The 25968-nt window shown below is 42.1% G+C and overlaps 1 protein-coding gene across 4 annotated transcripts in view; it reads left to right on the top strand.

Annotated features, from left to right (window-relative positions):
- The window catches only part of LOC139368811 (transmembrane and coiled-coil domains protein 1-like), a 96726-nt gene that overhangs the window by 66014 nt on the left and 4744 nt on the right, over positions 1-25968 (top strand). For 3 of the 4 annotated variants that reach the window (XM_071108181.1, XM_071108183.1, XM_071108184.1), the window contains 3 exons: positions 18142-18399; positions 21351-22039; positions 25627-25762. In XM_071108181.1, coding sequence (XP_070964282.1) covers positions 18142-18399; positions 21351-22039; positions 25627-25762 — 1083 coding nt within the window. Of the gene's footprint in view, positions 1-12623; positions 12748-18141; positions 18400-21350; positions 22040-25626; positions 25763-25968 lie in introns of those variants that run through there. The other variant, XM_071108185.1, reaches the window with a different exon arrangement.

The raw sequence follows: 25968 nt of genomic DNA, 5'->3' as shown, positions 1-25968 counted from the left end.
TGTGTGTGTGTGTGTGTGTGTGTGTGTGTGTGTGTGTGTGTGTGTGTGGGTGCGTGTGTGTGTTTGCGGGCATAAGTATGTGTGTATGTATGTTTAAGTAGGCCCTTTGTACCAGGCCAGCTCACCTTGTTTGACTGAAGAGATAACACCTGTTCTGTAATGATGTTGAACAGCACTTGGGCAATTCCACGCTAACGGAATTATGATTTCAGATTTTTCTCTTTCAAATGTATTCCAACACTAAAAACCATTCATTTCAAAGTTTAACAAACCATACAACTCTATGCACTTGAACTACTTTGAACCATTTACACAGAGCATTTCACAAAAACACATTTATGGGAAGAACTGTGCAGATACAAAGTTTGCTCCCCCTCAGGTTTTTATGCAACCACGTTTTACAAAAACTGAAATATCTGCTCTGTATTAAAGATTCAAAGATGTCGGCAGAAAGAATGGGGTGTGACATGACACCTTGAGTTTAAAATGATACATTTTGGTTATTCAACTACATCATGTGAAGTGGATTTACATCACGGATCCCCGATCTGTACAAAGCAGAAGTGCATAATTATGAATATCATTCTGTTCATGGCGATTTATCCTAAATAGGTACACAAAGGTTGAAATATGCAATATACTTATTTAGCATATTTGGGCATTCTTCTACATACTTATTGTAATGAGCTTCGCCCCAAACAAGACCACATTTGGTTGGTTTGGTCCAGACCAAATCTGAAACAATCATAGACATCTATGTTTCACAAGTTTGAACATCACAGTAAAGCACAGTAGAGTACAGTAGAGTAAGGTAAAGTAGATATGTTCAGTACAGTAAGGTACAGTAAAGTAGATATGTTCAGTAGAGTATAATACAGTACATTATACTGTACTCTACTCTAACATGTCCTACTCTACTTTTCTTTACTGTACAGTTATGTTCTGTACTGTACTGTTCTCAACTGTACAGTGCTGTCCAAACTTGTTAAACATAGTTGTCTATGATTGGTTAAGATTTGGCCCGGCCAGGGCGGACTGACCAAATTTCAACTACTTTTCAACATCCATGGACGTGCTGGGAGAGTTGACATTAATTGGAGAGAGAAGAGAGAGAAATAGAGTGGGAGAGAGAGATGGAGAGAGAGATGGAGGGGTTTTCCAGACTGTTGTCACACCCTTGCTTTGACCACCAGATGACAGAAAGAGAAAGAAAACAGTTATGAGCTGAACATAACAGTATGCCAGTGGAAGGGAGGACAGTATAGCAGGTGACCCAACTGTGGTTTGGGATGACTATGATTTCCCATTGTAGCCAATTTAACTGCAGTCATTTTCTGTAATTCCGTTATCGATTTGGTTACAGAGTTTTAATCACTTAATAATTAATAAACAAATCTGATATCAGTAAAAACACTACAACTATTTGGTAGGTCTACCTTTACTTTTTACTTCTGTGAACTTTCCTTATCCTCCCTCATCCTCCCTCAAGAAATTTGAAAATATCTTAAATATATGTGGGTTTTTGGTAACGGAATTACAAGGCACAAGGCAACGTTTCTTAAATTTACAGAAGGCAAATAGTTTCTCCAAAACGAAGTATAAGTGTTGATATTAGTTGGCAGGGGTCTTCAACATTTATTCTGTTTTGATTTATTTCTGATACCTTTTTAAGACTTTTTCTGGTAGGTGTTTTATAAGACCCCTTTTCCATCTGTTTGACCAGAAATCAAAGCCTTTGCTTATTCCACATTTTTAGGGTGGAAAATTGTTGAAAAATGTATATGCCTTAATAATAAAAAAGTCAGGCAAATAAACTCTTAGCTTTCATTTGACACCCAATTTGACATGCTCCTCTAAACGTCATGTTGGTGCTCAGGGGTCCTTTTACATGGAAATGCACCACTTCAGAGGCTTGAATGAATGGTCGTCGTTGACAGTGGATAGCAGATAAAGAGAATATTGCTTTAGTGATGGTGTCACGTTCTGACCATAGTTCTGTTATTTTATTCTTTGTTTTAGTATGGTCAGGGCGTGAGTTGGGGTGGGCAGTCTATGTTTGTTTTTCTATGTTGGTTTTTGTGTTCGGCCTAGTATGGTTCTCAATCAGAGGCAGGTGTCGTTAGTTGTCTCTGATTGAGAATCATACGTAGGTAGCCTGGGTTTCACTTTTGGTTTGTGGGTGTTTGTTTCCGTGTGAGTGTTTGGGCCACACGGTACTGTTTTGGTTTTGTTAATTCATGTCATTGTTTTGATTCAGTGTTCAGTGCTTTCTTTAATTAAAATCATCATGAACACTTGCTGCGCTTTGGTCCGATCCTTACTCCTCCTCAGACGAAGAGGAGGAAAGCCGTTACAGATGGGCAGTTTGACAATAGGCCTGTCTGTGTCTTTGGTAATAGTGCAGGGGGGTTGATTTATAAAGCCTGCAAGCAGCCATGTGCCCACTTTCATTCATCACACACACACACACACACACACACACACACACACACACACACACACACACACACACACACACTCCCAGAAGCCTCAGAATAACTGAGGCCTACTCTTATGTAAGTTGCATTTCCCCTAAACTCTAGCCTCTCTCTCTCTCTGGGTGTGGGTCCCTCCATTCCCTCCCTTCCTCCCTCCCCACAGTCCCTCATTAAAGCCTTTTATTCATCCCCCTGCCCTCCCTCCTCCTTCTCTCTCCATCCCCCTCTCCCTCCCTCAATTCATTTCTGTACAGAGGCTCTTTGGCAGCCCCCCTCCTGCTTTCCCCCCCTACGTGCCCCGCTTCGCTTCTCCCCCTAATTGGTTGTGAGCCGTTGGTATACAAACACACACACACACACACACACACACACACACACACACACACACACACACACACACACACACACACACTTCTGCATTACGGTCTTGTTGGTCATATGACTGTATGATCTGAAAAGGGGTTTATGGTGTAGCTGTTTTTCAGCTAAAACGGATTCTGTTTCCTCAGATAGAAAACCTAGTCAGCCTTAATCAAATGAACAACACTGGTTTTGTTTAGTACTGTGACATCATGTTTTCTACAGTATGTGGAATGTGGATGTGTGTTGAGTGACATCAGGCCCAGTGGCAGTATCCAGTAGGAACAGAGATGAGATCATAGGCTTCTGATGCAAGGCTAATTGGGATTTCAGGCAGATGATTTTCTAAGAGATGTGTTAAAATGAAAGCAGGGCATTCTGACTGTGAGAGTTGATTGGCTGAGAGTTTAATTTAATCAAAGCTCATTGGTCGTGGGATGCAGGCTATGTGAGGTAGTTGTTTTCAGTGTGCTTGCTGTCAGTGCTCATTGGCTGTGACATTGAACCTGTGGAAGATAATTGGCTCAGCCTTGACAGTTTGTTTCTACCCTTATGAGATGTTTTCTCCATCAGATAGCCAACTGCGGAATTTCACTGGCCCAAAAACTGTGTCAGAATAAAATACTTTCCCTCTTCACCCCTTCCCTGTTCGCTCGCTTCTCTCTCTCCCTCCCTCTTGTTCTTTCGCTCACACACACAGTGACAGCTCCTGGAGGGCTCTTTTCTCCTCCCTGCTCCCTCGATCCCCTCACATCCGTCCTCCTCAGGGTCTGTCTTTCTCTCTTTTTCTCCCTCAGTAGATTTTACACCCTGTGGACTCTGAAAACTTAACCCTGCGTTCAAACTGCAGTCAACTCTGTCTTCGGTTAACCCTACCTTCAATCTTCTGTCAGTCCTTCCTTCAGTTAACCCTGCGTTCAAACTGCAGTCAACTTTATTCAGTTCAACTGTCACTTCTTGTCATTCCGAGCCTTCATCAGGACCACCCGACGCTGCGAGGAGTACTTGTTCTTCCAGGAGCGCTGTGCCCTATGGTGTTGTGTTCGCTGAAGCATGTGTGTGTGTGCTCCATAGGCTTGGCGTTAGCTGGACTCTCTCTCCTCTCTGTAGGCTGTGTGATCAGTGAAGCATGGATTCAGCAGAGCTGCTGCTCTATCAGTCTCTCAGGCTGCCAGCAGGACAGGCTGATAGCAGGACAGGCTGATAGCAAGGTCTCCTAGGGTTGTGGACTCCGTGTTGACTGTGGTCTCTGGATTTCGTTCTCTGTCTGAAAGTGGTGTCTGGTGTTGGATGGGCTGGTTGAGCAGTGGACTCTGCTTCTGATGAAGGCCTGTGCTGGACAGTGGACTCTGCCTCAGTGGATCTTGATCCATTCCTTTGGCTTCTTTGTCTAGTGGACCTTAGACCCTCTTTTTTTTATTCCCTGTGTGAAGTGGACTTTGTTCCAAGAGGACCTGTCAGTGAGTCTGTCCAATGTGGCTGTGGCCATCTCCTATGGGCCAGACTGATGCCTCCTTTCCCTCTGAGGTGTCAATGAGGCTGTGTGAGGCTCCATGCACTTCCGCATCATGGAGGTCATCTTCAACCTGATAACTGCTGACCCCTCTCCACCTCCTTCCCCCACAACCGTGAGTCTCCATCTGTATACAGCGTGTGCCTGTGTGTGTGTTCATCTATGTTGGACCTCACAGCATGTGCACGTACATCTCTAAATGTTGTCGTTCATTATATATGCATGTGTTCACATCCATGTGGGTATCCCTCCAAATGCAGCGTCTATGAGTGCTAATGTGTCTACAATGTGTCAAAGTGTCCTTGCATTACATGAACCAGTACATGCCCATGTTGAAATCCTAACAGCGCATTTGATTTAAAAGCTGTGAGTTGCGGGTAGAGACCAGAGGCCTGTACTGAGAGGCTTTGAGAGGACGTCATGGGGACTGAAAGCCTGTGTTGTGATGGCTGGGCTGGGCTAAGCCATAATGTTTCAACAGGCTCCCAGTTTAGTTTAGTCTTGTGTGGGTTCTTTCCTGTTGGAAGTGGACACAACAGGCTTTTCTCCCAGACCCTCTGAATTCCTCCACACAACAAAAGTTAGCTGCTGGTGAGCTTGGTGGGTGTGTGTGTGTGTGTAAATCACTGCATGCCCAGCGTCACACAGAGTTATGTAATTGTCCCTAGCTATTGAATGGACCTCATTGTTGTCCGATTGGAACCCCTTAAAGGCACACAAAAAGCCGATTTCCATTCAAAACTGTCCTTCCTCAATATCAGAGCTGCTTAATTTGGCAGGGCTGGGTGGGAACTGAGACCATCAGGAAAGAAGAGGAGAGGAGGAAAAGGGGAAGAAAAGAGCAAAGAGAGTATACATTTGGAAGAAGAGCAGAAGAGGGATGAAGAGAGGAGAAGGGAAGAGAGGAGGAGAGTCATGAAGACTGGGAGTGGAGAACGGGAGAGGAGAGGCATTGGGAACTTGTGTTGATGAGTTTGGCTTGCACTGCTCTAGAGAGGGGAATTCCAGATCCTTAGCCCAACACAGTGTCTCCCAGTCTGCCAACTCATAGTGAGCTATGCAGTAAGATCTCTCTAGTCCTAGAATATCCCTACACTGTAAGGTCTGCTGTGTACATTCTACTGCTAAATCATTTCTTAAGATCATTTTGACATGGAACACTCACATGCTCTGATGTTCTAGCTAGACTTAATTCAGGAGTCCTGAGGTCTTGGCACACTCACACACTCACTCTCACACACACACATCAGTCTTGTCAGTTCTAATCAGTCCTATCAGATCTGGGATCTATCTGAGTCAAGAATTTCCTTAACCTGTGAAGGTTTCATTGAAACATATAGTATCTTATCAATTTTTGAGAAAGAAAGCCGATATGACAGAGGTTGAGTGAATAATGTTCTTGTGAATCCTTTGTGTCTCTGTAACTCTTTTGGGCTGTTTACCAGAACAGTTAGGAGGACAGAGTTTATTTGTTGTGTTTGGTGTCATGACTGAGTGATCAAGTTTCAGCTGGATTAATCATACTGTAATTAAAGATTGGTTTCTATGGCAACCCATAAGATTATGTTCATTTCCCAGCGTTATCAGATGCAAACATGTTGAATGAAGAAGTGCCAGCATTTCTCATTAGCACACACAAACATATGGACATAAAAACTGCCAAATATGCGAAGCAAGGCTAAAGAACGTAAAATGTAATGTGAGGTAAAGACCACCCTCAAGACTAGATCAGTATAAAAGACCACAGGCCTCATTTATCAACCGTGCGTATGCTCAAATCTGTGCGGAAACTATTTCCACGCGGTGTGAGATAAATCAATATGAATGTTTGCTTGAGAGTGTGTGTAAATTTACTCAAAGCCATTACTATGCATAGGCACAGTGCCAAGTGGTGGGAAAGGGAACTGTTACAATAATCATCCATATAAAGTGCAGTAATTTGTTAAATTAGAGGCACGTGTGAAAGTGAAACCATTGAAATGCTATAAAATACTGAGATAATGGGAAATCAAATGAGATGAGATGGCTGATCTTGCTCTGTTGAAAGATTAGGCATTTAACAGAGATGGTTGATCTTGCTCTGTTTTGGCAATTCACAGAGAGCCTGTTTTTAGAGACAGGTGGGACTTTTTTTTGCAGAAGGTACAGATTGACTCATCAGATATCGTTTCCAAAACCAATCTTATAGGATTGTTGCGAGGATTTAAGACCTACTTTAGAAAGGCACATGTCATTCCGGTGCACATCCAAGTGCTAATCAACCATCAGGTTTTTGGCAAAGGGCACTTTGATCAGCATCTTATAAGCCAATGTTTTGGATGCAATCATCAGCAAAATGAACAGTTACATACAATTTCCATACACCATCGCACAACAGGTTGAAGTCGAGGTTTTGTTTTGCCATTCATGGATTCCCAAATACAAATGGAGCAATGATAGGTTATGTGATGCGCAAAAGACACTGCTGAATGTGGTGGTCAGGTGGAACGCACGACTCGTTCATCCTGCAGAACAGCAATGATGACCTATAGGCCTACACTCTTAGAAAAAAGGAGCTATCTAGAACCTAAAAGGGTTCTTTGGCTGTCCCCATAGGATAACCATTTGAAGAACACTATTTGGTTCCAAGTAGAACACTTTAGGTTCCAGGTAGAATCCTTTTTGGTTCCATGCAGAACCCTTTCCACAGAGGGTTCTACCTGGAGCTAAAAAGGGTTCTACATAGAGCCAAAAAAGGTTATTCTTTGGGGACAGGCGAATAAACCTTCTGGAACCCTTTTTTCTAAGAGTGTACAGGAGGGAGTTGTTGAGGATGGATGGCTTATTGGTGAGTGTTGCCTACTCATTTGAGGTATATTTACCAGTGCTAAAGCAACTTGAATTGTCCTAATGCTCCTCTCTTTGTAGCTATGTTTTATTTTTACTGGTCAAGCCACAACTGAGCGAGCCAAATAAAACCTTTTGGTTGTACTCAATCTCTGACACTAGCACCCCTCTTTAAGTCTCTTAAAAGTATTTTTGTCAGCTTTTTTTGGTTGCACCATTGTATTTCATGACATGGTGTTGTATATTCCCACAGGCTTTAAATGGATGATGTTGACCATATATGGTTTATTAGAGGTGTTTTGGAATTAAAATAGTCAAGGTTGTGGACAAGAACTGAGGCTGAGAACAATTGATATTTATCAGTGGTTATCTCCTACTGGTGTGCGTATGATGCTTGTAGGATTGTTTAATAAATCACACTTTTTCATTGTGTACTAATGTTCTATTCCATTTGTAAGTAGTATTTTAGAATAGGCAATATTGATAAATGAGGCCCCAGATGAGTAAATATCTGACATGGGGTGGATCTGGAGATGGCCTCTCACGTCAGCATCTCTCTGTTGGCTGGGCTCCCCACTTGTGCCATCAAACCCTTGCAACTTATCCAGAACGCCGCAGGCCGCCTGGGGTTAAACCTTCTTCAAGACCCTGGTGCTTGGCTACAGAGCAGCAAGGGGAACTGCCCCTCCCTACCGTCAGGCTATACTCAAACCCTACATCCCAACCCGGGTACTCTGTTCTGCCACCTCTGGTCTCTTGTCTGCCCCACCCCTATGGGAGGTCAGCTCCCACTTAGCCTAGTCAAAGGTGTGATATGTGATTGTCCCACCTAGTTATCTTTAGATGGAATGCACTAATTGTAAGTCACTCTGGATAAGAGCGTCTGCTAAATGACTAAGATGTAAATGACCCAGAAGCCATTAGGGGTCTTTCCTGGTGTCCATCAGGCAGGTCAACCAGATACCAGTAAGATTAGTATTCATCTGTGGGGCTGGGGTCCACCCAAACCTTCCCCCAGCCTCGCTAACAGGGTGTGCCTGTTTGTCCAGGGACTGGTTGGTTGTGTAACAGCTACTGATCCAGGCAAAGCCGGTCAGCACCCTAAGAAACCAGGACTGGCTTACAAAGATCCACCACAGGCTTGGGAAATGTCATAATCCTACACACACACACACACACACACACACACACACACACACACACACACACACACACACACACACACACTTACAACACTAATGTTTATAAAACACACAGCGCACGCGGTAAGACCACATACCGACCCCGCAGGTCAGGACTGTCTCTTACAGTAAGTGGTTCACTGGTGGGGTCACCCTCCTCTTATAGAAGTAGTCCTGTCATCTTTCCTCTGCCCTCTCTCACCTCTCCTCTCGACACCACTTACTCTTCTCCTCTCTGTATTCCCCTTCTCAAACCTCCCCTGTTACACTTATCTACACAAAGACACATTCCTATCAACATTTCTGATTCCAATCTGTGATATGGTGGGTTCTGGGAGATTGAATTTAAGCATGTTTAGTTGAAGTCTAGATGTGTAGAGAAAGTGATTCAGGTGTAGATCTTGCATAATCATGTGAATGTGAAATCCTTGTTAAGATATGGATATGAAGTTGGGTTTTCTTCTGTTATGTTTAGCACTGGGTCATGAGGCTTGAATAAATATCAGTTATGAAATTCTACTGCATATGTATATTTAGAATAAACTGTATTACAGCATGACTTTGGCCAACTTTACACCTGGGCTTAAACTGTTTGGAATGTCAACATTGTTGACCTAGAATGAAGCCACAAGACTAGTCTCTCTCTCTCTCTTTCTCTCTCTCTCTCTCTCTCTCTCTCTCTCTCTTTAGCAGTCAGGTCATTGAGTGTGCGGGTGGGTTTGAGCATTAGGGTAATTAACAGAGTTTTACCTGTACAATTTTTTACTGTACAATGTTTCATTTCCAGCCTGGGGGTATCCTGTGTTCTCTCCTTGGGTTTCCCTCACAATCTCACATGCAGCGAAGGTACAATGATCTTCTGGGTTCACCTTACTGTATGCTCTGATAAGTGTGATACATGCACTAAACTTGAGCCTGCAGATGGCCAGAGACATTACACACTCTTAAAAAAAAGGTGCTATCAAGACCCTTAAATGGTTCTTTGGCTGTACCCATAAGTGAACCCTTTGAAAACCCTTTTTGGTTGCAGGTACAACCCTTTTGGGTTCCATGTAGAACCCCTTTTACAGAGGGTTCTACATGGAACCAAACAGGGTTCTATCTGGAACCCAAAAGGGTTCTCCTATGGGGACAGCGGAAGAACCATTTTGGAACCCTTTTTTCTAAGAGTGCAGATAATGCACGTGAAATGGGGAACTGCAATTCACTTCGATTTTTGCACTTACCCACTTACTGGTATGTGCACTGATAAGGAATCTACTTATGGCTGACGCGTTAGTTAGACCAGGGCTACAGGGAATAAATAGGTCCAATGTTTGACACACATACTCTATATCACACCATATCATGTACAGTATATCATATTGGAACCTATGATGCAGTCAGGGATAATCTGAACTGTATGTGCTGTGTGCATGTGTACTGTATACAGACAGAGATATACTCCGTCTAGGTGTAAACAGTAAGGTGTGCTCGTCACAGTTGTATTGAATTTGGAGAGAGTATTTTCACAGTGGCCAAGTACATCTATCTAGCTCTCTCTTTCTCTTTTTCACTCTCTTTCTCTCTTTCTCTCTCTCTCCCTTCCTTCCGCTCTCTGAGGAGATGTTGGCTCAGACTCGGATCACATCTAAATGACTGAATTTCACACTCCAGATTAGTTTCATAACCTTTTACCCCTAGCTTCTGTGGATCAGATGGAACACTGTCACTATGGTAATGTGTTCTGAGTTGGTGTGGATCTCTAGGGCATTTGGAGGAATCTGCTTTTATACAGCCCTTATTAGAGTCTGTCCTCCCTTCTAGCTCATAAATTGTTTATCAAGATAAAATGTAGGTCATACTCTGATAGAGGAGATGGGCATTATGGAATAATGACAGATTATCATGCTCCTTTTGCTGGTGTGTGTGTGTGTGTGTGTGTGTGTGTGTGTGTGTGTGTGTGTGTGTGTGTGTGTGTGTGTGTGTGAGAGAGAGATAGCCCCATGCGTTCTTGCATCTGTACCACCTATATAGTCTTGCTTAGTGTGCATTTTTGGCCAGGTTTATGGGAGTGGATGGATTACTCCTGTGCCAGTCTGTGAGTGTCTCTGAGCTCCTCCTTATCACAGGAAAGCTTGTATCTCTGCGTTGCTTTTCAGGGAACTCTAGGTTTACTGTGGTCAGCTGACTCAACCATTGCTTGGCCTCTCTCCTTTATCTATCTCATAGTTAGCGGCCAGATAGTTATTTTAGTGGGCCGTTTCCAAGGCAACAATTAACCTGTGTCATCATATCTTTGATCTCACTTCTGCAGTTAAAGATATGTAGCCTAGTCTTATCATTGATGACGCACTAGTAGCCTATTGTATGGGGGTGGGGGCACTGTACTGAGCGGTATATGAAAAGCTTGGGCCTCGTGATCATATTCCAGGTGGCTGAGAATGATGAGTGGAGTAGTTGGTGAGATGCAGCAGTGACCATGATGTTGCGTCAATAGTGTTCATAATGGATATTGGACAAACGGATGATCTAGATAAAGGCCTATGGATTCTCAACAGAACACATCATGTAAGTATATGCGTTATTGTAACATTGACTTGTAAAATGCCCCTACCCAGGTCACTAGTCAACGTCTAACAACAAGTACATATGTGGTGCCAGTCAAATGTGTTAAATGTAACATTCGATGCCATTGCTGCCCTACTCTACGCACACGGCAGAAAAGCGTTCTCTGATTCATATCCTTGTCAGTCGGTGGCGTGACTCAATTGGACTTTTCACTTCAGCTCAGGGCCGACTCCAGGCATAAGCGACAATTAGCTTAGGAACTCAACTTACAGTTGAGAGTTAGGATAGTAGAATACACAAGGTGTAAGTTAAGAATGTGGTTGTGCATCATCAGTTTTTCTCTTGTTTTGTCAGTCACTGACAGTCACTCAATTAGCCATGTCAGCTAACAATTCTTCCATTGTGAAATTAGTCTAGCCAGTTATCTGAACTTGTAGTAATCATGGCCGAATACTGAGCGGGCACGCATGGCATGTCTCATTGATTTTGTAAGTCACTCTCACTCAGATATCATTAACATGGCATAAGTCATTGCAAAATGGTTAGAATTGGGGGGGGGGGCAAATAATAATCCTTGCCAGTTGGGGACCCTGACTTACAGTATAGGTTCAGTGAGACTGATCCTCTGACACCTCACAGTTCAGCTGTCACGAGTCGCTTCCAATTCCCACCACTGGTGATTCATCTGTTAAAAGGAAGAATCCACTTGGCATCTGAAATGCACCCGACCAAAGGCATGGGCATCAACGTCACTCCACAGGGGGCTATTTCACACTTTGTTGTTGTGTGTGTGTGCGGCATATCTGAAGATGTCAGCCTGGTTGAGCTTGCCCCGCTGACACCTCTCTTCAGCGGCAGCTTGGCACAGAGAGAGAGGCAGATGAGGGACAGGCAGAGATTTGATACAATCTCATTTCCACACCCAGCAATTTGTGCATTGTTCTGCCTTCTGCACTCTGTTGGTCAGTTTCTCCACCTCCTGAGTTAATGACTGTTTCATCAACTGTTTTCAGAATGGAATGATTAAACCCAGATTAAGTTGGGTTTTTATAGAAATAGTTAACACCAGGGGTTTGTTTCTGTAAATGGGCTACATGTAAAGGTCAAAAAGTTTTTATTTTCCTTTCCCCCTTTTTTGGAGAACATCCTATGTTCCATTTTCTTCTGAGAAACAATTTGCATTGTGCAAGTCTTGTTTTTGCCCTTGAGATTGAGCAATCAATATTTCGCAAACTGATGTTGAGGATATGATTAATATTCTAATGTGACAGTGAAAAAGATAATATTGAGAAAGAAACTAATATTGAAGCTAAACTGGGATACTGTGTTCAAATGAGGAATGCATTTCTCCCCCCCTCATAGCCATTCATATTTATCTTGAGACATAAAATCCTTTTGTTCAACTCAAACATTAAAAAAAAATGTCTCTCTATGCACCTGAATTTACCAAGTTGCTTGATATAAATAAACATGAACAATCGATCTATGTCGCTGACTAAAGTACTGTTTTTGAACACTATCATCGGGACACGAGTGGTTAATGGTTGAAGTTTGAGCACCTCTTGCACTTGGCTCGAGGCGGGATTGGAGGATGATGTCACCTCTGTCGCGCGACGGGGAGGGAAGGAGAGTGGGAGGAGCGTCGGGGAGAGGAGGATAGCCAATTTCAGGTACACTTAAACTTTCACAAGTTTGGAGTGTTGTGTTGCGAGAAACCGGCAAAGCCTCGGAGCGGGATACATTGGGATTTTATAAAAGAAGCTGCTGGACAGATGAAAACTGACTACGGGAATAAGGGAAAATGCATTGGGAACAAGTACTCCGATTGACGAATGGCAAGGTGAGATAGATTAGATTTTGGTTTCGATGTCCCTTGTCCTTTTAAACGTAGCCTATCAGGTGTATTGGTTTCAATAGACTGCGCATTGTAGTTTTGTAAAGGTGTCTCAAACACCGGAAGCTGTGGTTACAGTGTGGCGCCTGTGCTCAATTAGTCATATTTGTGCAGGCAGGTGAGCAACTGGCCGGTTTTGTATGTCTCAACTTCGACGTGCAAATACTTCCCAGTAAGCAAAATGAAGTTCAAAATAAGTATTTTAGACGTATTTTCTAGACTTTGACATCACGTGCATTTCAGGTTTTAAGTGAAGGCTTGAAGACTTATTTTCTAGATGTTGAAAATATGTCTTATACAAACATTAACAAAATACATCTTAAATGAGTGTTCAATTGGTATTTTCAGTTCATCGAAAATACGTACTTTCCGGACATCGAAGCGACCTCTTATATGGACTTTGAAAAGCCTTCCTTTTAGAACTTTGAAAAGACACGTTTTTGGGATGTTGAAAATATGCATTTTTCAGTCATCTATTCAAATTTGAACTACACATACATTCTTAATTAAGTAATCATTCAATCACCATAATATAGAAAAGAGGAGCCAACTGTACATAGCATCGGAATATATATATTATTGCTCCTACCTGCCATTTGCACTTAAATTACAGAATACTTAATCTACAATAACATTCTCAGTAACGGTTATAGATGTCTTTTATTATCTTGCTATGACTATGATATATTGTTGTTTATCTACCTTAGTTGAATGCACTGACTGTCAGTCGCTCTGGATAAGAGTGTCTCCTGAATTACCAAAATGTAAATGTGAAAACAAACCCGTTTAAAGCATGCTGGGTATTATTCTAATGAGCTCCTCCCCAAACAAGTGGGTCTGGTTGTTACAGACCAGATCCAAATCTTAACAAATCATAGATGTCTAGTGTACTACTGTACTACTTTACTAAAAAATGTAGTATTGTCAGGATACCAGAATTTTGACTTTGATACTGGTACCAGGTTTAGTATCACAATACTCGATACCATCACGATACTCAATACCAAAATGATACCAAAACGATACCACAGCAAAAAAAGAAGGCATATTAGCCAAAGTCACCGAATGGCACTTGATCCAGACAGATAAACTCAGCTATTGCTCTGTTCAATCGTTGGGCATCTTTTGAGCTCAGTATCATTACATTTTATTACATAAACATTTTTCAGAGACAGCCATGTATGCATTAATCAATCAATTATACAATAATTCAATAACTTTGACTTGATTTTTACCCATATAATTTCATGATTGCAATCATTTATTTGAATGGTAAATCTCTATTGATAAACTGGGTGAATCAAGATGTAGCCTAGGCCTATCCACAATATAGGTGTTCATATTCAATATTCTCATATTCAATATGAGTGTGTGCATGCATTTAGTTATTGAGCTTGTTTTGGCTGATTTCATGGGGCTACAGATGACAAATAATCTATTTCCCTTCCAAATCAAATCAAACAATCTGTTTCCCTTCCATTTGAGACTTCATTTATTGTACTGATCAACAACATTTGTATAGAAGTAGCTTATTTTATAACAGTGTGCGCTGTCTCTTTAACCAGTAATGAAGGCATTCATGATGCAGTCATTTCGCTGAGACAATAGATCATATTTGTCAGAGACCGAATAAGTGAATGAAAAGGTTTTTGGTGTTAATCAGCTTTGAAATCAGCCTACTTTTTGATTTGTTTGCCAATCAGATGAAAACATGACTGGTTGTGTTCATTCCACATTAAAATGTTATACATTTCTATTGTTAAATTACAGTGGGGCAAAAACGTATTTAGTCAGCCACCAATTGTGCAAGTTCTCCCACTTAAAAGGATGAGAGAGGCCTGTAATTATCATCACAGGTACACTTCAACTATGACAGACAAAATGAGAAAAAACTTACAGAAAATCACATTGTAGGATTTTTTATGAATTTATTTGCAAATAATGGTGTAAAATAAGTATTTGGTCAATAACAAAAGTTTATCTCAATACTTTGTTATATAGCCTTTGTTGGCAATGACAGAGGTCAAACGTTTTCTGTAAGTCTTCACAAGGTTTTCACACACTGTTGCTGGTATTTTGGCCCATTCCTCCATGCAGATCTCCTCTAGAGCAGTGATGTTTTGGGGCTGTTGCTGGGCAACGCAGACTTTCAACTCCCTCCAAAGATTTTCTATGGGGTAGGCCATTTTTTATCTGGAGACTGGCTAGGCCACTCCAGGACCTTGAAATGCTTCTTACGAAGCCACTCCTTCGTTGCCCTGGCGGTGTGTTTGGGATCATTGTCATGCTGAAAGACCCAGCCACGTTTCATCTTCAATGCCCTTGCTGATGGAAGTAGGTTTTCACTCAAAATCTCACGATACATGGACCCATTCATTCTTTCCTTTAAACGGATCAGTCGTCCTGGTCCCTTTGCAGAAAAACAGCCCCAAAGCATGATGTTTCCACCCCCATGCTTCACAGTAGGTATGGTGTTCTTTGGATGCAACTCAGCATTCTTTGTCCTCCAAACACGACGAGTTGAGTTTTTACCAAAAAGTTCTATTTTGGTTTCATCTGACCATATGACATTCTCCCAATCTTCTTCTGGATCATCCAAATGCTCTCTAGCAAACTTCAGACGGGCCTGGACATGTACTGGCTTAAGCAGGGCGACACGTCTGGCACTGCAGGATTTGAGTCCCTGGCGGCGTAGTGTGTTACTGATGGTAGGCTTTGTTACTTTGGTCCCAGCTCTCTGCAGGTCATTCACTAGGTCCCCCCGTGTGGTTATGGGATTTTTGCTCACCGTTCTTGTGATCATTTTGACTCCACGGGGTGAGATCTTGCGTGGAGCCCCCAGATCGAGGGAGATTATCAGTGGTCTTGTATGTCTTCCATTTCCTATAATTGCTCCCACAGTTGATTTCTTCAAACCAAGCTGCTTACCTATTGCAGATTCAGTCTTCCCAGCCTGGTGCAGGTCTACAATTTTGTTTCTGGTGTCCTTTGACAGCTCTTTGGTCTTGGCCATAGTGGAGTTTGGAGTGTGACTGTTTGAGATTGTGGACAGGTGTCTTTTATACAGGTAACAAGTTCAAACAGGTGCCATTAATACAGGTAACGAGTGGAGGACAGAGGAGCCTCTTAAAGAAGAAGTTACAGGTCTGTGAGAGCCGGAAATCTTGCTTGTTTGTAGGTGACCACTTATTTTCCACCATAATTTGCAAATAAATTCATAAAAAATCCTACAATGTGATTTTCTGGAATTTTTTTCCTCATTTTGTCTGTCATAGTTGAAGTGTACCTATGATGAAAATTACAGGCCTCTCTCATCTTTTTAAGTGGGAGAACTTACACAATTGGTGGCTGACTAAATACTTTTTTGCCCCACTGTATGTCTTTACTAAACTCAGCAAAAAAATAAATGTCCCTTTTTCAGGACCCTGTCTTTCAAAGATAATTTGTAAAAATCTGAATAACTTCACAGATCTTCATTGTAAAGTGTTTAAACACTGGTTCCCATGCTTGTTCAATGAACCATAAACAATTAATGAATATGCACCTGTGGAATGGTCGTTAAGACACTAACAGCTTACAGACGGTAGGCAATTAAGTAGAGTACAGTAGAACAGTACAGTACATTACAGTACAATACACAGTACACTAAAAAGTAGAGTAAAGTACAGTTTAGTAGAGTACATTAGTCAAGTAGCGTACAATACAGTACACTATACTTTACTTTTCCTGCGTGAACGTGCCTTAGGCATGCTGCAAGGAGGCAAAGGGAGTGCAGGCAATTAAGGTGACAGTTATGAAAACTTAGGACACTAAAGAGGCCTTTCTACTAACTCTGAAAAACACCAAAAGTAAGATGCCCAGGGTCCCTGCTCAAATATGGTGCAGTCCATGAGGAGGAGATGCACTGCAGTACTTAATGCAGCTGGTGGCCACATCAGATACTGACTGTTACTTTTGATTTTGACCTCCCCCCTTTGTTCAGGGAAACATTATTCCATTTCTGTTAGTCACATGGCTGTGGAACTTGTTCAGTTTATGTCTCAGTTGTTGAATCTTGTTATGTTCACACAAATATTTACAAATATTTTGCTGAAAATAAACACAGTTGACAGTGAGAGGACGTTTCTTTTTTTGCTGAGTTTATTAGACCCATAGATTGATTGCTCCCTTGAATAGATTGCTCCCTTGAATGTCGCGGTATAATTCACACTCTGGACTCACTCTAAAATGGGTGTCAAAACAAAAACCAATGATTGCAAAGTTAAACCAACTACACAAGCACATGGACTCCTTTTAACAATTTCCACAGAGAACTCTACAAACCACATTTACTTGAAGAACAGTGCACATGTAAAGTGTGATAACAGAATTACGGTTTGTTTTGTTTGTCATCATTCTGTTACCAAACTTTGCATCTGCATTGGTTCTTTATTGGTTTTGTAGAATTGTCTGTGAAAATGGTTAAAAGTAGTCCTTGTGCATTGGTTTTTGTTAGACATATATTTTAAAGGCCCACTGCAGTCAAAAACCTGATTTCCTGTGTTTTATATATATATTTCCACACTATGAGGTTGGAATAATATTTAGAAAATTCTGATAAATCCCATTTAGTGTAAGAGCTATTTGAAAAGACCACCTGGAATTTCAGCCTGTTTTGATGGGATGAAGTTTTGGCATTCCTGGTAAATTAGTGTTGCAACCCTCTCTGCCAATGACAGCTAGATTTCAGTTTTCCCCTTCCACCTTAAACCACTCCCAGAAAGTCCTAGCAAAATTCCTGACAATTTGAATTGGGAAAAAATAACAATTTCCGTGGAATTGTTTAAAAGCAAAGGTTGTCTGTGTTCTACAGACATAGACAGGTAGACCTAATCTGTGTGGAACAACTTTGACTCTGTAATCACAAATCCAACATCCTGTCAAACGTGATGAGCTGTAGGCACATTTTTGTGATTAGGTTCAATGATTATCCACCAACACTCATGATCAACCTTTTTGACTAAGCAGAAAGGTTATATTTGCTCTCTATTTTATATGCCATGCTACACAGTCAGTATTGATTCTGGGCATATGGAAGGAAATGGGTTATTTTTCAGTTGCTTCCTTTTTTTGTTTTCTTTGTAGCCCATGTTGTAGAAATATTGCGATCATGAGTCACACACTTCAGAATGAGCTGACAGATAGTGGCCTCCCTTGCTGACACAGATTCTCATCTTTAGCAGAGGGGATTGCAGAAGTCGTCTCTCTTTCTCAGACCAGCATGTCAGCAAAACCTCATGAATGACTGAGCTTCCTCAATATGCAACTTACACTTTTTAACCTCCCCCTCCTTTTCTCCAGATTGAGCGGTTGGAGGTGAGTGGCTTGGCTCAGACCCCCCAGGCAGTGTTGTGTGGCGCTGATGGGTCGTTCCTCGGGGGTGAAGATGGCACCCCGGACCCCCAGCGTACCAAGCAGGCTATCGCCCAGCTGCAGCAGAAGATCCTCAAGCTCACAGAGCAGATCAAGATTGAGCAGACGGCCAGAGACGACAACGTGGCCGAGTACCTCAAACTGGCCAACAACGCTGACAAGCAGCAGAGTGCCCGCATCAAACAGGTGAGCATTGTTTTATGATCAAAGTTTTATACAAAACACAAGACAGTACTACTTTTACTGGATAACAGCTCTGCTAAATGATCGCATATATGACGACAATATACAGTACTAGTCAAAATCTTGGAGGCACCTACTCATTCCAGGGTTTTTCTTTATTTTTAACTATTTTCTGCATTGTAGAATAATAGTGAAGACTTCAAAACTATGAAATAACACATATGGAATCATGTAGTAACCAAAATAGTGTAAAACAAATCAAAATATATTTTATATTTGAGATTCTTCAAAGTAGCCACTGTTTGCCTTGATGAGAGCTTTACACACTGTTAATCACCTGGACTGCTTTTCCAACAGTCTTGAAGGAGTTCCTCCATATGCTGAGCACTTGTTGGCTGCTTTTCCTTCACTCTGCAGTCCAACTCATCCCAAACCATCTCAATTGGTTTGAGGTCGGGTGATTGTGGAGGCCAGGTCATCTGATGCAGCACTCCATCACTCTCCTTCTTGGTCAAATAGCCCTTACACAACCTGGAGGTGTGTTGGGTCATTGTCCTGTTGAGATACTCTACCTCAGGCGAGCAAAACCTCGAGACTTCCTTAGATATTGTTCACCAGCTGTTGTTTACATATATGCATAGTCCACCACCCCTCGTCTTACCAGACGCCGCTGTTCTATCCTGCTGATACAGTGTATAACCAGCCAGCTTTATGTTGATAATGTCATTGTTCAGCCATGACTCCATGAAGTATAAGATGTTACAGTTTTTAATGTCCTGTTGGTAGTTTAATCTTCCTCGTAGGTCGTCGATTTTATTTTCCAATGATTGCATTTTAGCTGGAAGAACAGAAGGCAGGGGGGGGTTATTTGATTGCCTACGAATTCCCTGAAGGCAGCCTGACCTATGTCCTCTTTTTCTTCATTGTCTCTTCACACAAATGACAGGGATTTTGGCCTGTTCCCGGGAAAGCAGTATGTTTTTCATTTCGGGCTCGTCAGACTCGTTAAAGGGGGGAAAAAAAGCTTCTATCTTCTGTATACCACCCTACCTTGTCACAACACAACTGATTGGCTCAAACGCATTAAGAAGAAAAGAGATTACACAAATGAACTTTTAACAAGCCACACCTGTTTAATTGAAATGCATTCTAGGTGACTACCTCATGAAGCTGGTTGAGAGAATGCCAAGAGTGTGCAAAGCTGTCATCAAGGCAAAGGGTGGCTACTGTGAAGAATCTCAAATATAAAATATATTTGTATTTGTTTAACACTTTTTTGGTTACCTCATGATTCTATATGTGTTATTTCATAGTTTTGATGTCTTCACTATTATTCTACAATGTAGAAAGTAGTAAAAATATAGAAAAAGCCCTGAATGAGTAGGTGTGTCCAAACTTTTGACTGGTACTGTAAATCACCAAGATGTTGGGCTCAGGCACAGATCATCATTGTGTGTGTGTCAGCCAGTCTCCTCGTTTGTTATATTTCACTGAGCAAGAAGGGCTGATTTATCTAGTTACAATTTCTGTAACAAGCCGAGGTATATGTGTACTATAAACACGTACGTGCTATAATATTTATAGTATGTATATGTATACAGTTGAAGTCAGAAGTTTAAATACACTTAGGTTGGAGTCATTAAAACTCCTTTTTCAACCACTCCACAAATGTCTTGTTAACAAACGATAGTTTTGCCAAGTCGGTTAGGACATCTACTTTGTGCATGACACAAGTCATTTTTCCAACAATTGTTTACAGACAGATTATTTCACTTATAATTCACTGTATCACAATTCTAGTGGGTCAGAAGTTTACATACACTAGGTTGACTGTGGCTTTAAACAGCTTGGAAAATTCCAGAAAATTATGTCATGGCTTTAGAAGCTTCTGATAGGCTAATTGACATCATTTGAGTCAATTTGAGGTGTACCTGTGGATGTATTTCAAGGACTGCCTTCAATCTCAGTGCCTCTTTGCTTGACATCATGGAAAAATCTAAATGAATCAGCCAAGACCTCAGAAAAAAAATTGTAGACCTCTACAAGTCTTGTTCATCCTTGGGAGCAATTTCCAAACACCTGAAGGTACCACGTTCATCTGTACAAACAATAGCATGCAAGTATAAACACCATGGGACCACGCAACCGTCATACCACTCAGGAAGGAGACGAGTTCTGTCTCCTAGAGATGAACGTACTTTGGTGCGAAAAGTGCAAATCAATCCCAGAACAACAGCAAAGGACCTTGTGAAGATGCTGGAGGAAACAGGTACAAAAGTATCTAAATCCACAGTAAAACAAGAAAATGCTGTGGATATATTGAAGCAACATCTCAAGACATCAGTCAGGAAGTTAAAGCTTGGTCGCAAATGGGTCTTCCAAATGGACAATGACCCCAAGCATACTTCCAAAGTTGTGGCAAAATGGTTTAAGGACAACAAAGTCAAGGTATTGGAGTGGCCATCACAAAGCCCTGACCTCAATCCTATAGAACATTTGTGGGCAGAACTGAAAAGGCGTGTGTGAGAAAGGAGGCCTACACACCTGACTCCAGCTCTGTTGGGAGTAATGGGCCAAAATTCGCCCAACTTATTTTGGGAGGCTACTCGAAACGTTTGACCCAAGTTAAATATTTTATAGGCAATGCTACCAAATACTAATTGAGTGTATGTAAACTTCTGACCCACTGGGATTGTGATGAAAGAAATAAAAGCTGAAATAAATTATTCTCTCTACTATTATTCTGACATTTCACATTCTTAAAATGAAGTGGTGATCCTAACTGACCTAAGACAGGGAATTTTTACTAGGACTAAATGTCAGGAATTGTGAAAAACTGAGTTTAAATGTATTTGGCTAAGGTGTATGTAAACTTCCGACTTCAACTGTGTGTGTGTATATATATTTATATAAGTGTCCTATAACAGACACATAAGTGTCCTATATAACTGCAGGTGTTTGAGAAGAAGAACCAGAAGTCCGCCCAGACCATCCAGCAGCTGCAGAGGAAGCTGGAGCACTACCACCGCAAGCTGAGGGAGGTGGAGCACAACGGCATCCCTCGCCAGCCCAAGGACGTCCTCAGGGACATGCAGCAGGGCCTGAAGGACGTGGGGGCAAAGGTCACAGGCTTCAGCGAGGGCGTGGTGGACAGTGTCAAGGGAGGCCTCTCCAGCTTCTCCCAGGCCACGCACTCCGCTGCCGCCGGGGTCGTCTCAAAGCCCCGGGAGATTGCCTCACTGTTCCGCAACAAGTTTGGCAGCGCCGACAATATCCCCGGGCTGAAGGACTCCTTGGATGATCCGTCAGGGGGCGAGGAGGGGGTGACTGGGGCCGGGGGGAGTTCTCTGGGCAGTGCAGGGCACCACCATCTGCAGTCCAGCCCCAAGTACGGCAGCGAGGATGACTGCTCCAGCGCTACGTCGGGGTCGGCAGGGGCCAACAGCACCACAGGGGCTCCCGGAGGCCCCCCCAGCTCCAAGGGGAACACCCTGGAGAGGAGCCAGAGCTCTAGCCTGGACATGCTGCTACAGGAGGTGCAGGAGGGCCAGGGGAGACTAGAGGAGAATCTGGAGGGGCTGAAGAGTCACTATCAGAGAGACTACACTGTCATCATGCAGGCCCTGCAGGAGGAACGATTCAGGTAGGGAGGGAGAGGGAGCTAGAGGACATGCTGTCATCATGCAGGCCCTGCAGGACGAACAATTTAGGTACTGACTTACTTAACCAATGATTTATTTATATATATATATATATATATATATATATATATATATATATATATATATATATATATATATATATATATATATATATAATATATATATGCCAAGATGGAGGCACAGTGGCATCAAAACAGCACCCCCTGTCAGAAATCTAGTATATATATATATATATATATATATATACTAGATTTCTGACAGGGGGTGCTGTTTTGATGCCACTGTGCCTCCATCTTGGCACTTCCCCGCCATTGCAAACAATATTTTGGAAGCTATAGAAATCAATTTATTTCCCTTTGCTTTTGCCACATTTATTCTATGACAGACACCTTAATGCATACTTACAAATTATATTATGTGAGCTAAACATAATTTAATTTTTTTCCCTTAAAGTATAATTTTTAGCGATTACTAATGTTACCGTCCCCACTACAATTAAATATAATTTTGTCCTTGAAACATTCAATTGAAATACTGTAGAATTCCATTCGTTCCTATGAAGGACTGCTCCTACTGTGGAGTACCAAAATGGCCGACCGGTGCCTTCAAAGCCTCTCATTGGCCAATACATAGCATCAGCAATCCAGGTTTTATACAGTGCCTTGCGAAAGTATTTGGCCCCCTTGAACTTTGCGACCTTTTGCCACATTTCAGGCTTCAAACATAAAGATATAAAACTGTATTTTTTTGTGAAGAATCAACAACAAGTGGGACACAATCACGAAGTGGAACGACATTTATTGGATATTTCAAACTTTTTTAACAAATCAAAAACTGAAAAATTGGGCGTGCAAAATTATTCAGCCCCCTTAAGTTAATACTTTGTAGCGCCACCTTTTGCTGCGATTACAGCTGTAAGTCACTTTTGGGGTATGTCTATCAGTTTTGCACATCGCGAGACTGACATTTTTTCCCATTCCTCCTTGCAAAACAGCTTGAGCTCAGTGAGGTTGGATGGAGAGCATTTGTGAACAGCAGTTTTCAGTTCTTTCTTTTTCAGTTTTCTTCCAGAATGGTCCTGTATCCATCCATCTTCCCATCAATTTTAACCATCTTCCCTGTCCCTGCTGAAGAAAAGCAGGCCCAAACCATGATGCTGCCATCACCATGTTTGACAGTGGGGGATGGTGTGTTCAGCTGTGTTGCTTTTACGCCAAACATAACGTTTTGCATTGTTGCCAAAAAGTTCAATTTTGGTTTCATCTCACCAGAGCACCTTCTTCCACATGTTTGGTGTGTCTCCCAGGTGGCTTGTGGCAAACTTTAAACAACACTTTTTATGGATATCTTTAAGAAATGGCTTTCTTCTTGCCACTCTTCCATAAAGGCCAGATTTGTGCAATATACGACTGATTGTTGTCCCATGGACAGAGTCTCCCACCTCAGCTGTAGATCTCTGCAGTTCATCCAGAGTGATCATGGGCCTCTTGGCTGCATCTCTGATCAGTCTTCTCCTTGTATGAGCTGAAAGTTTAGAGGGACGGCCAGGTCTTGGTAGATTTGCAGTGGTCTGATACTCCTTCCATTTCAATATTATCGCTTGCAAAGTGCTCCTTGGGATGTTTAAAGCTTGGGAAATCTTTGTGTATCCAAATCCGGCTTTAAACTTCTTCACAACAGTATCTCGGACCTGCCTGGTGTGTTCCTTGTTCTTCATGATGCTCTCTGCGCTTTTGACGGACCTCTGAGACTATCACAGTGCAGGTGCATTTATACGGAGACTTGATTACACACAGGTGGATTGTATTTATCATCATTAGTCATTTAGGTCAACATTGGAACATTCAGAGATCCTCACTGAACTTCTGGAGAGAGTTTGCTGCACTGAAAGTAAAGGGGCTGAATAATTTTGCACGCCCAATTTTTCAGTTTTTGATTTGTTAAAAAAGTTTGAAATATCCAATAAATGTCGTTCCACTTCATGATTGTGCACCACTTGTTGATTCTTCACAAAAAAATACAGTTTCACATCTTTATGTTTGAAGCCTGAAATGTGGCAAAAGGTCGCAAAGTGCAAGGGGGCCGAATACTTTCGCAAGGCACTGTATACATCATTGTACTTAACACACTATATATGTAGAGAGAGAATAGAAGGAGAGTGCTAGAGGGAGTGAGAGAGAGCCCTGTAGGAAAAACCCCACACAGAGATGTATAAGGTTAACATTTGGAAGGTTATTGCAAAGTGATGTTGATGTGCAGGTGTGTTTTCACTGAAACCAAACCCACTCTAATCAACATAAGACAGGTCAAAGCTTTATTGCCCTTAAAACTGAATTGTAAACTAGTGACAGTATCCATCATTTAGGCAGAGAGATCAGCCCTAGACTACTAAAGTGAAGAGGTGTATGTACCTTTTAGTAAAGACACAACAGGTACAGAGAACCCATTCAAGTCTATTTATTTGGCACTTTTTACAAAACAGCATTGTCTCAAAGGGGGATGGGGGGGGTGGGTTTATCAAAACGCTGACTTGAGACTTGACGCGGAAACCCTGAAACTCCCTTAAAGCCGGCCGAGTGTAGGTGGCCAGGGAAAAGTCCCTGCTGTGGAGGAACAAGGAAGAAGCACTTTACTGCAAACCAGTCCCTAGCACAAGGATCTTGTCCTGTCCTATCACATATCTATCTGAGGGCATGTGTTGCTATCTCAGGGCATGTTAGTCAAGGGAGGGGGAGAGGATTTTCATGACAAGAAGACAAAAACATTTTTCACTCTAAAATGTCCATCAGGGCACAAGTATGTGTGTTTTTTGTCTTTCAGGCTAAAAATAAGGTCCAGCAGAATGAGCTTTGAGCATGTCTTCTGCTGATGACCATGTTCTGAGCATTGACCACACAGTTATGGTTAAACCACTGTGTTTGAACCATTGTTTAGAATATGGAGCCTCCTACCTGTATAACTCCTAGAGGAAACTTTGCCCGTAGGCTTGGCATTTAGTTTTTGGTGCAGTCAGCAGTATTAGGATGGTACAGGACGTTCTGCAGTAGCTTCCCCCTCCTCCACTTCCCCATCTTCCCCTCTCCGATTCACCTATATTCTGATATTTTTATTGTCTGATTAACCACCAGAGCGTGTGTGTGTGCAGTACCAGAGGGCATAGTTGTACATCTTATTAAAATGTGACTCTTAAACGGGTTAAGTAAGACATAATGAGATCAGACTGGTGGTGTGATTCACTTAATCACAAACACACATGCATGCATTCACAGACAATCACATCCTCCCTCTCCCTCCTGATTGGTCAGTGTCAAACTGCTGATTATCTGCCATTGGTCACTCTCATCAGCAGGTGAGTAAGCATGTGCTGATCAGCTCACAGATAATCATCCATCCAGTCAGGTGTCATTCCACCTGAAAGCTCTTTAACTTCTTGTCCAGGAAAAACTGGAACCTGTGTTTGTCTATGGGGTGTGTGTGTGTGTGTCTATCCATCCGTCCATCCATCTGTGTCTCTGTCTGTGTATATGTCTGTGTGAGCTGTTAGATTAACGTGTGTGTTTCTCTGTAGGTGTGAGCGTCTGGAGGAGCAGCTGAATGATCTGACAGAGCTCCACCAGAATGAGATCCTCAACCTGAAGCAGGAGCTGGCCAGCATGGAGGAGAAGATAGCTTACCAGTCCTACGAGAGAGCCAGAGACATACAGGTCAGTCACAGTCATGCATGCATACACACACACACACACACACTGTACACAAACTAGATAGCCAGACTACTGTATGACTGTGATTCATTTCATAATCACAACTTTATCTGAAGACAAACAGAAAGCCTTGCACAGTTATGAGGAACAAACCCAATCAGACATAAGCCAGTGTTGTTTAATCTTTGTGTACAACTTCCAGGTTAATT

Source organism: Oncorhynchus clarkii, chromosome 16 (genome assembly GCF_045791955.1).
Source record: "Oncorhynchus clarkii lewisi isolate Uvic-CL-2024 chromosome 16, UVic_Ocla_1.0, whole genome shotgun sequence".
Taxonomy (NCBI): Eukaryota; Metazoa; Chordata; class Actinopteri; order Salmoniformes; family Salmonidae; genus Oncorhynchus; species Oncorhynchus clarkii.
This window is presented reverse-complemented; position numbering and strand designations above follow the sequence as displayed.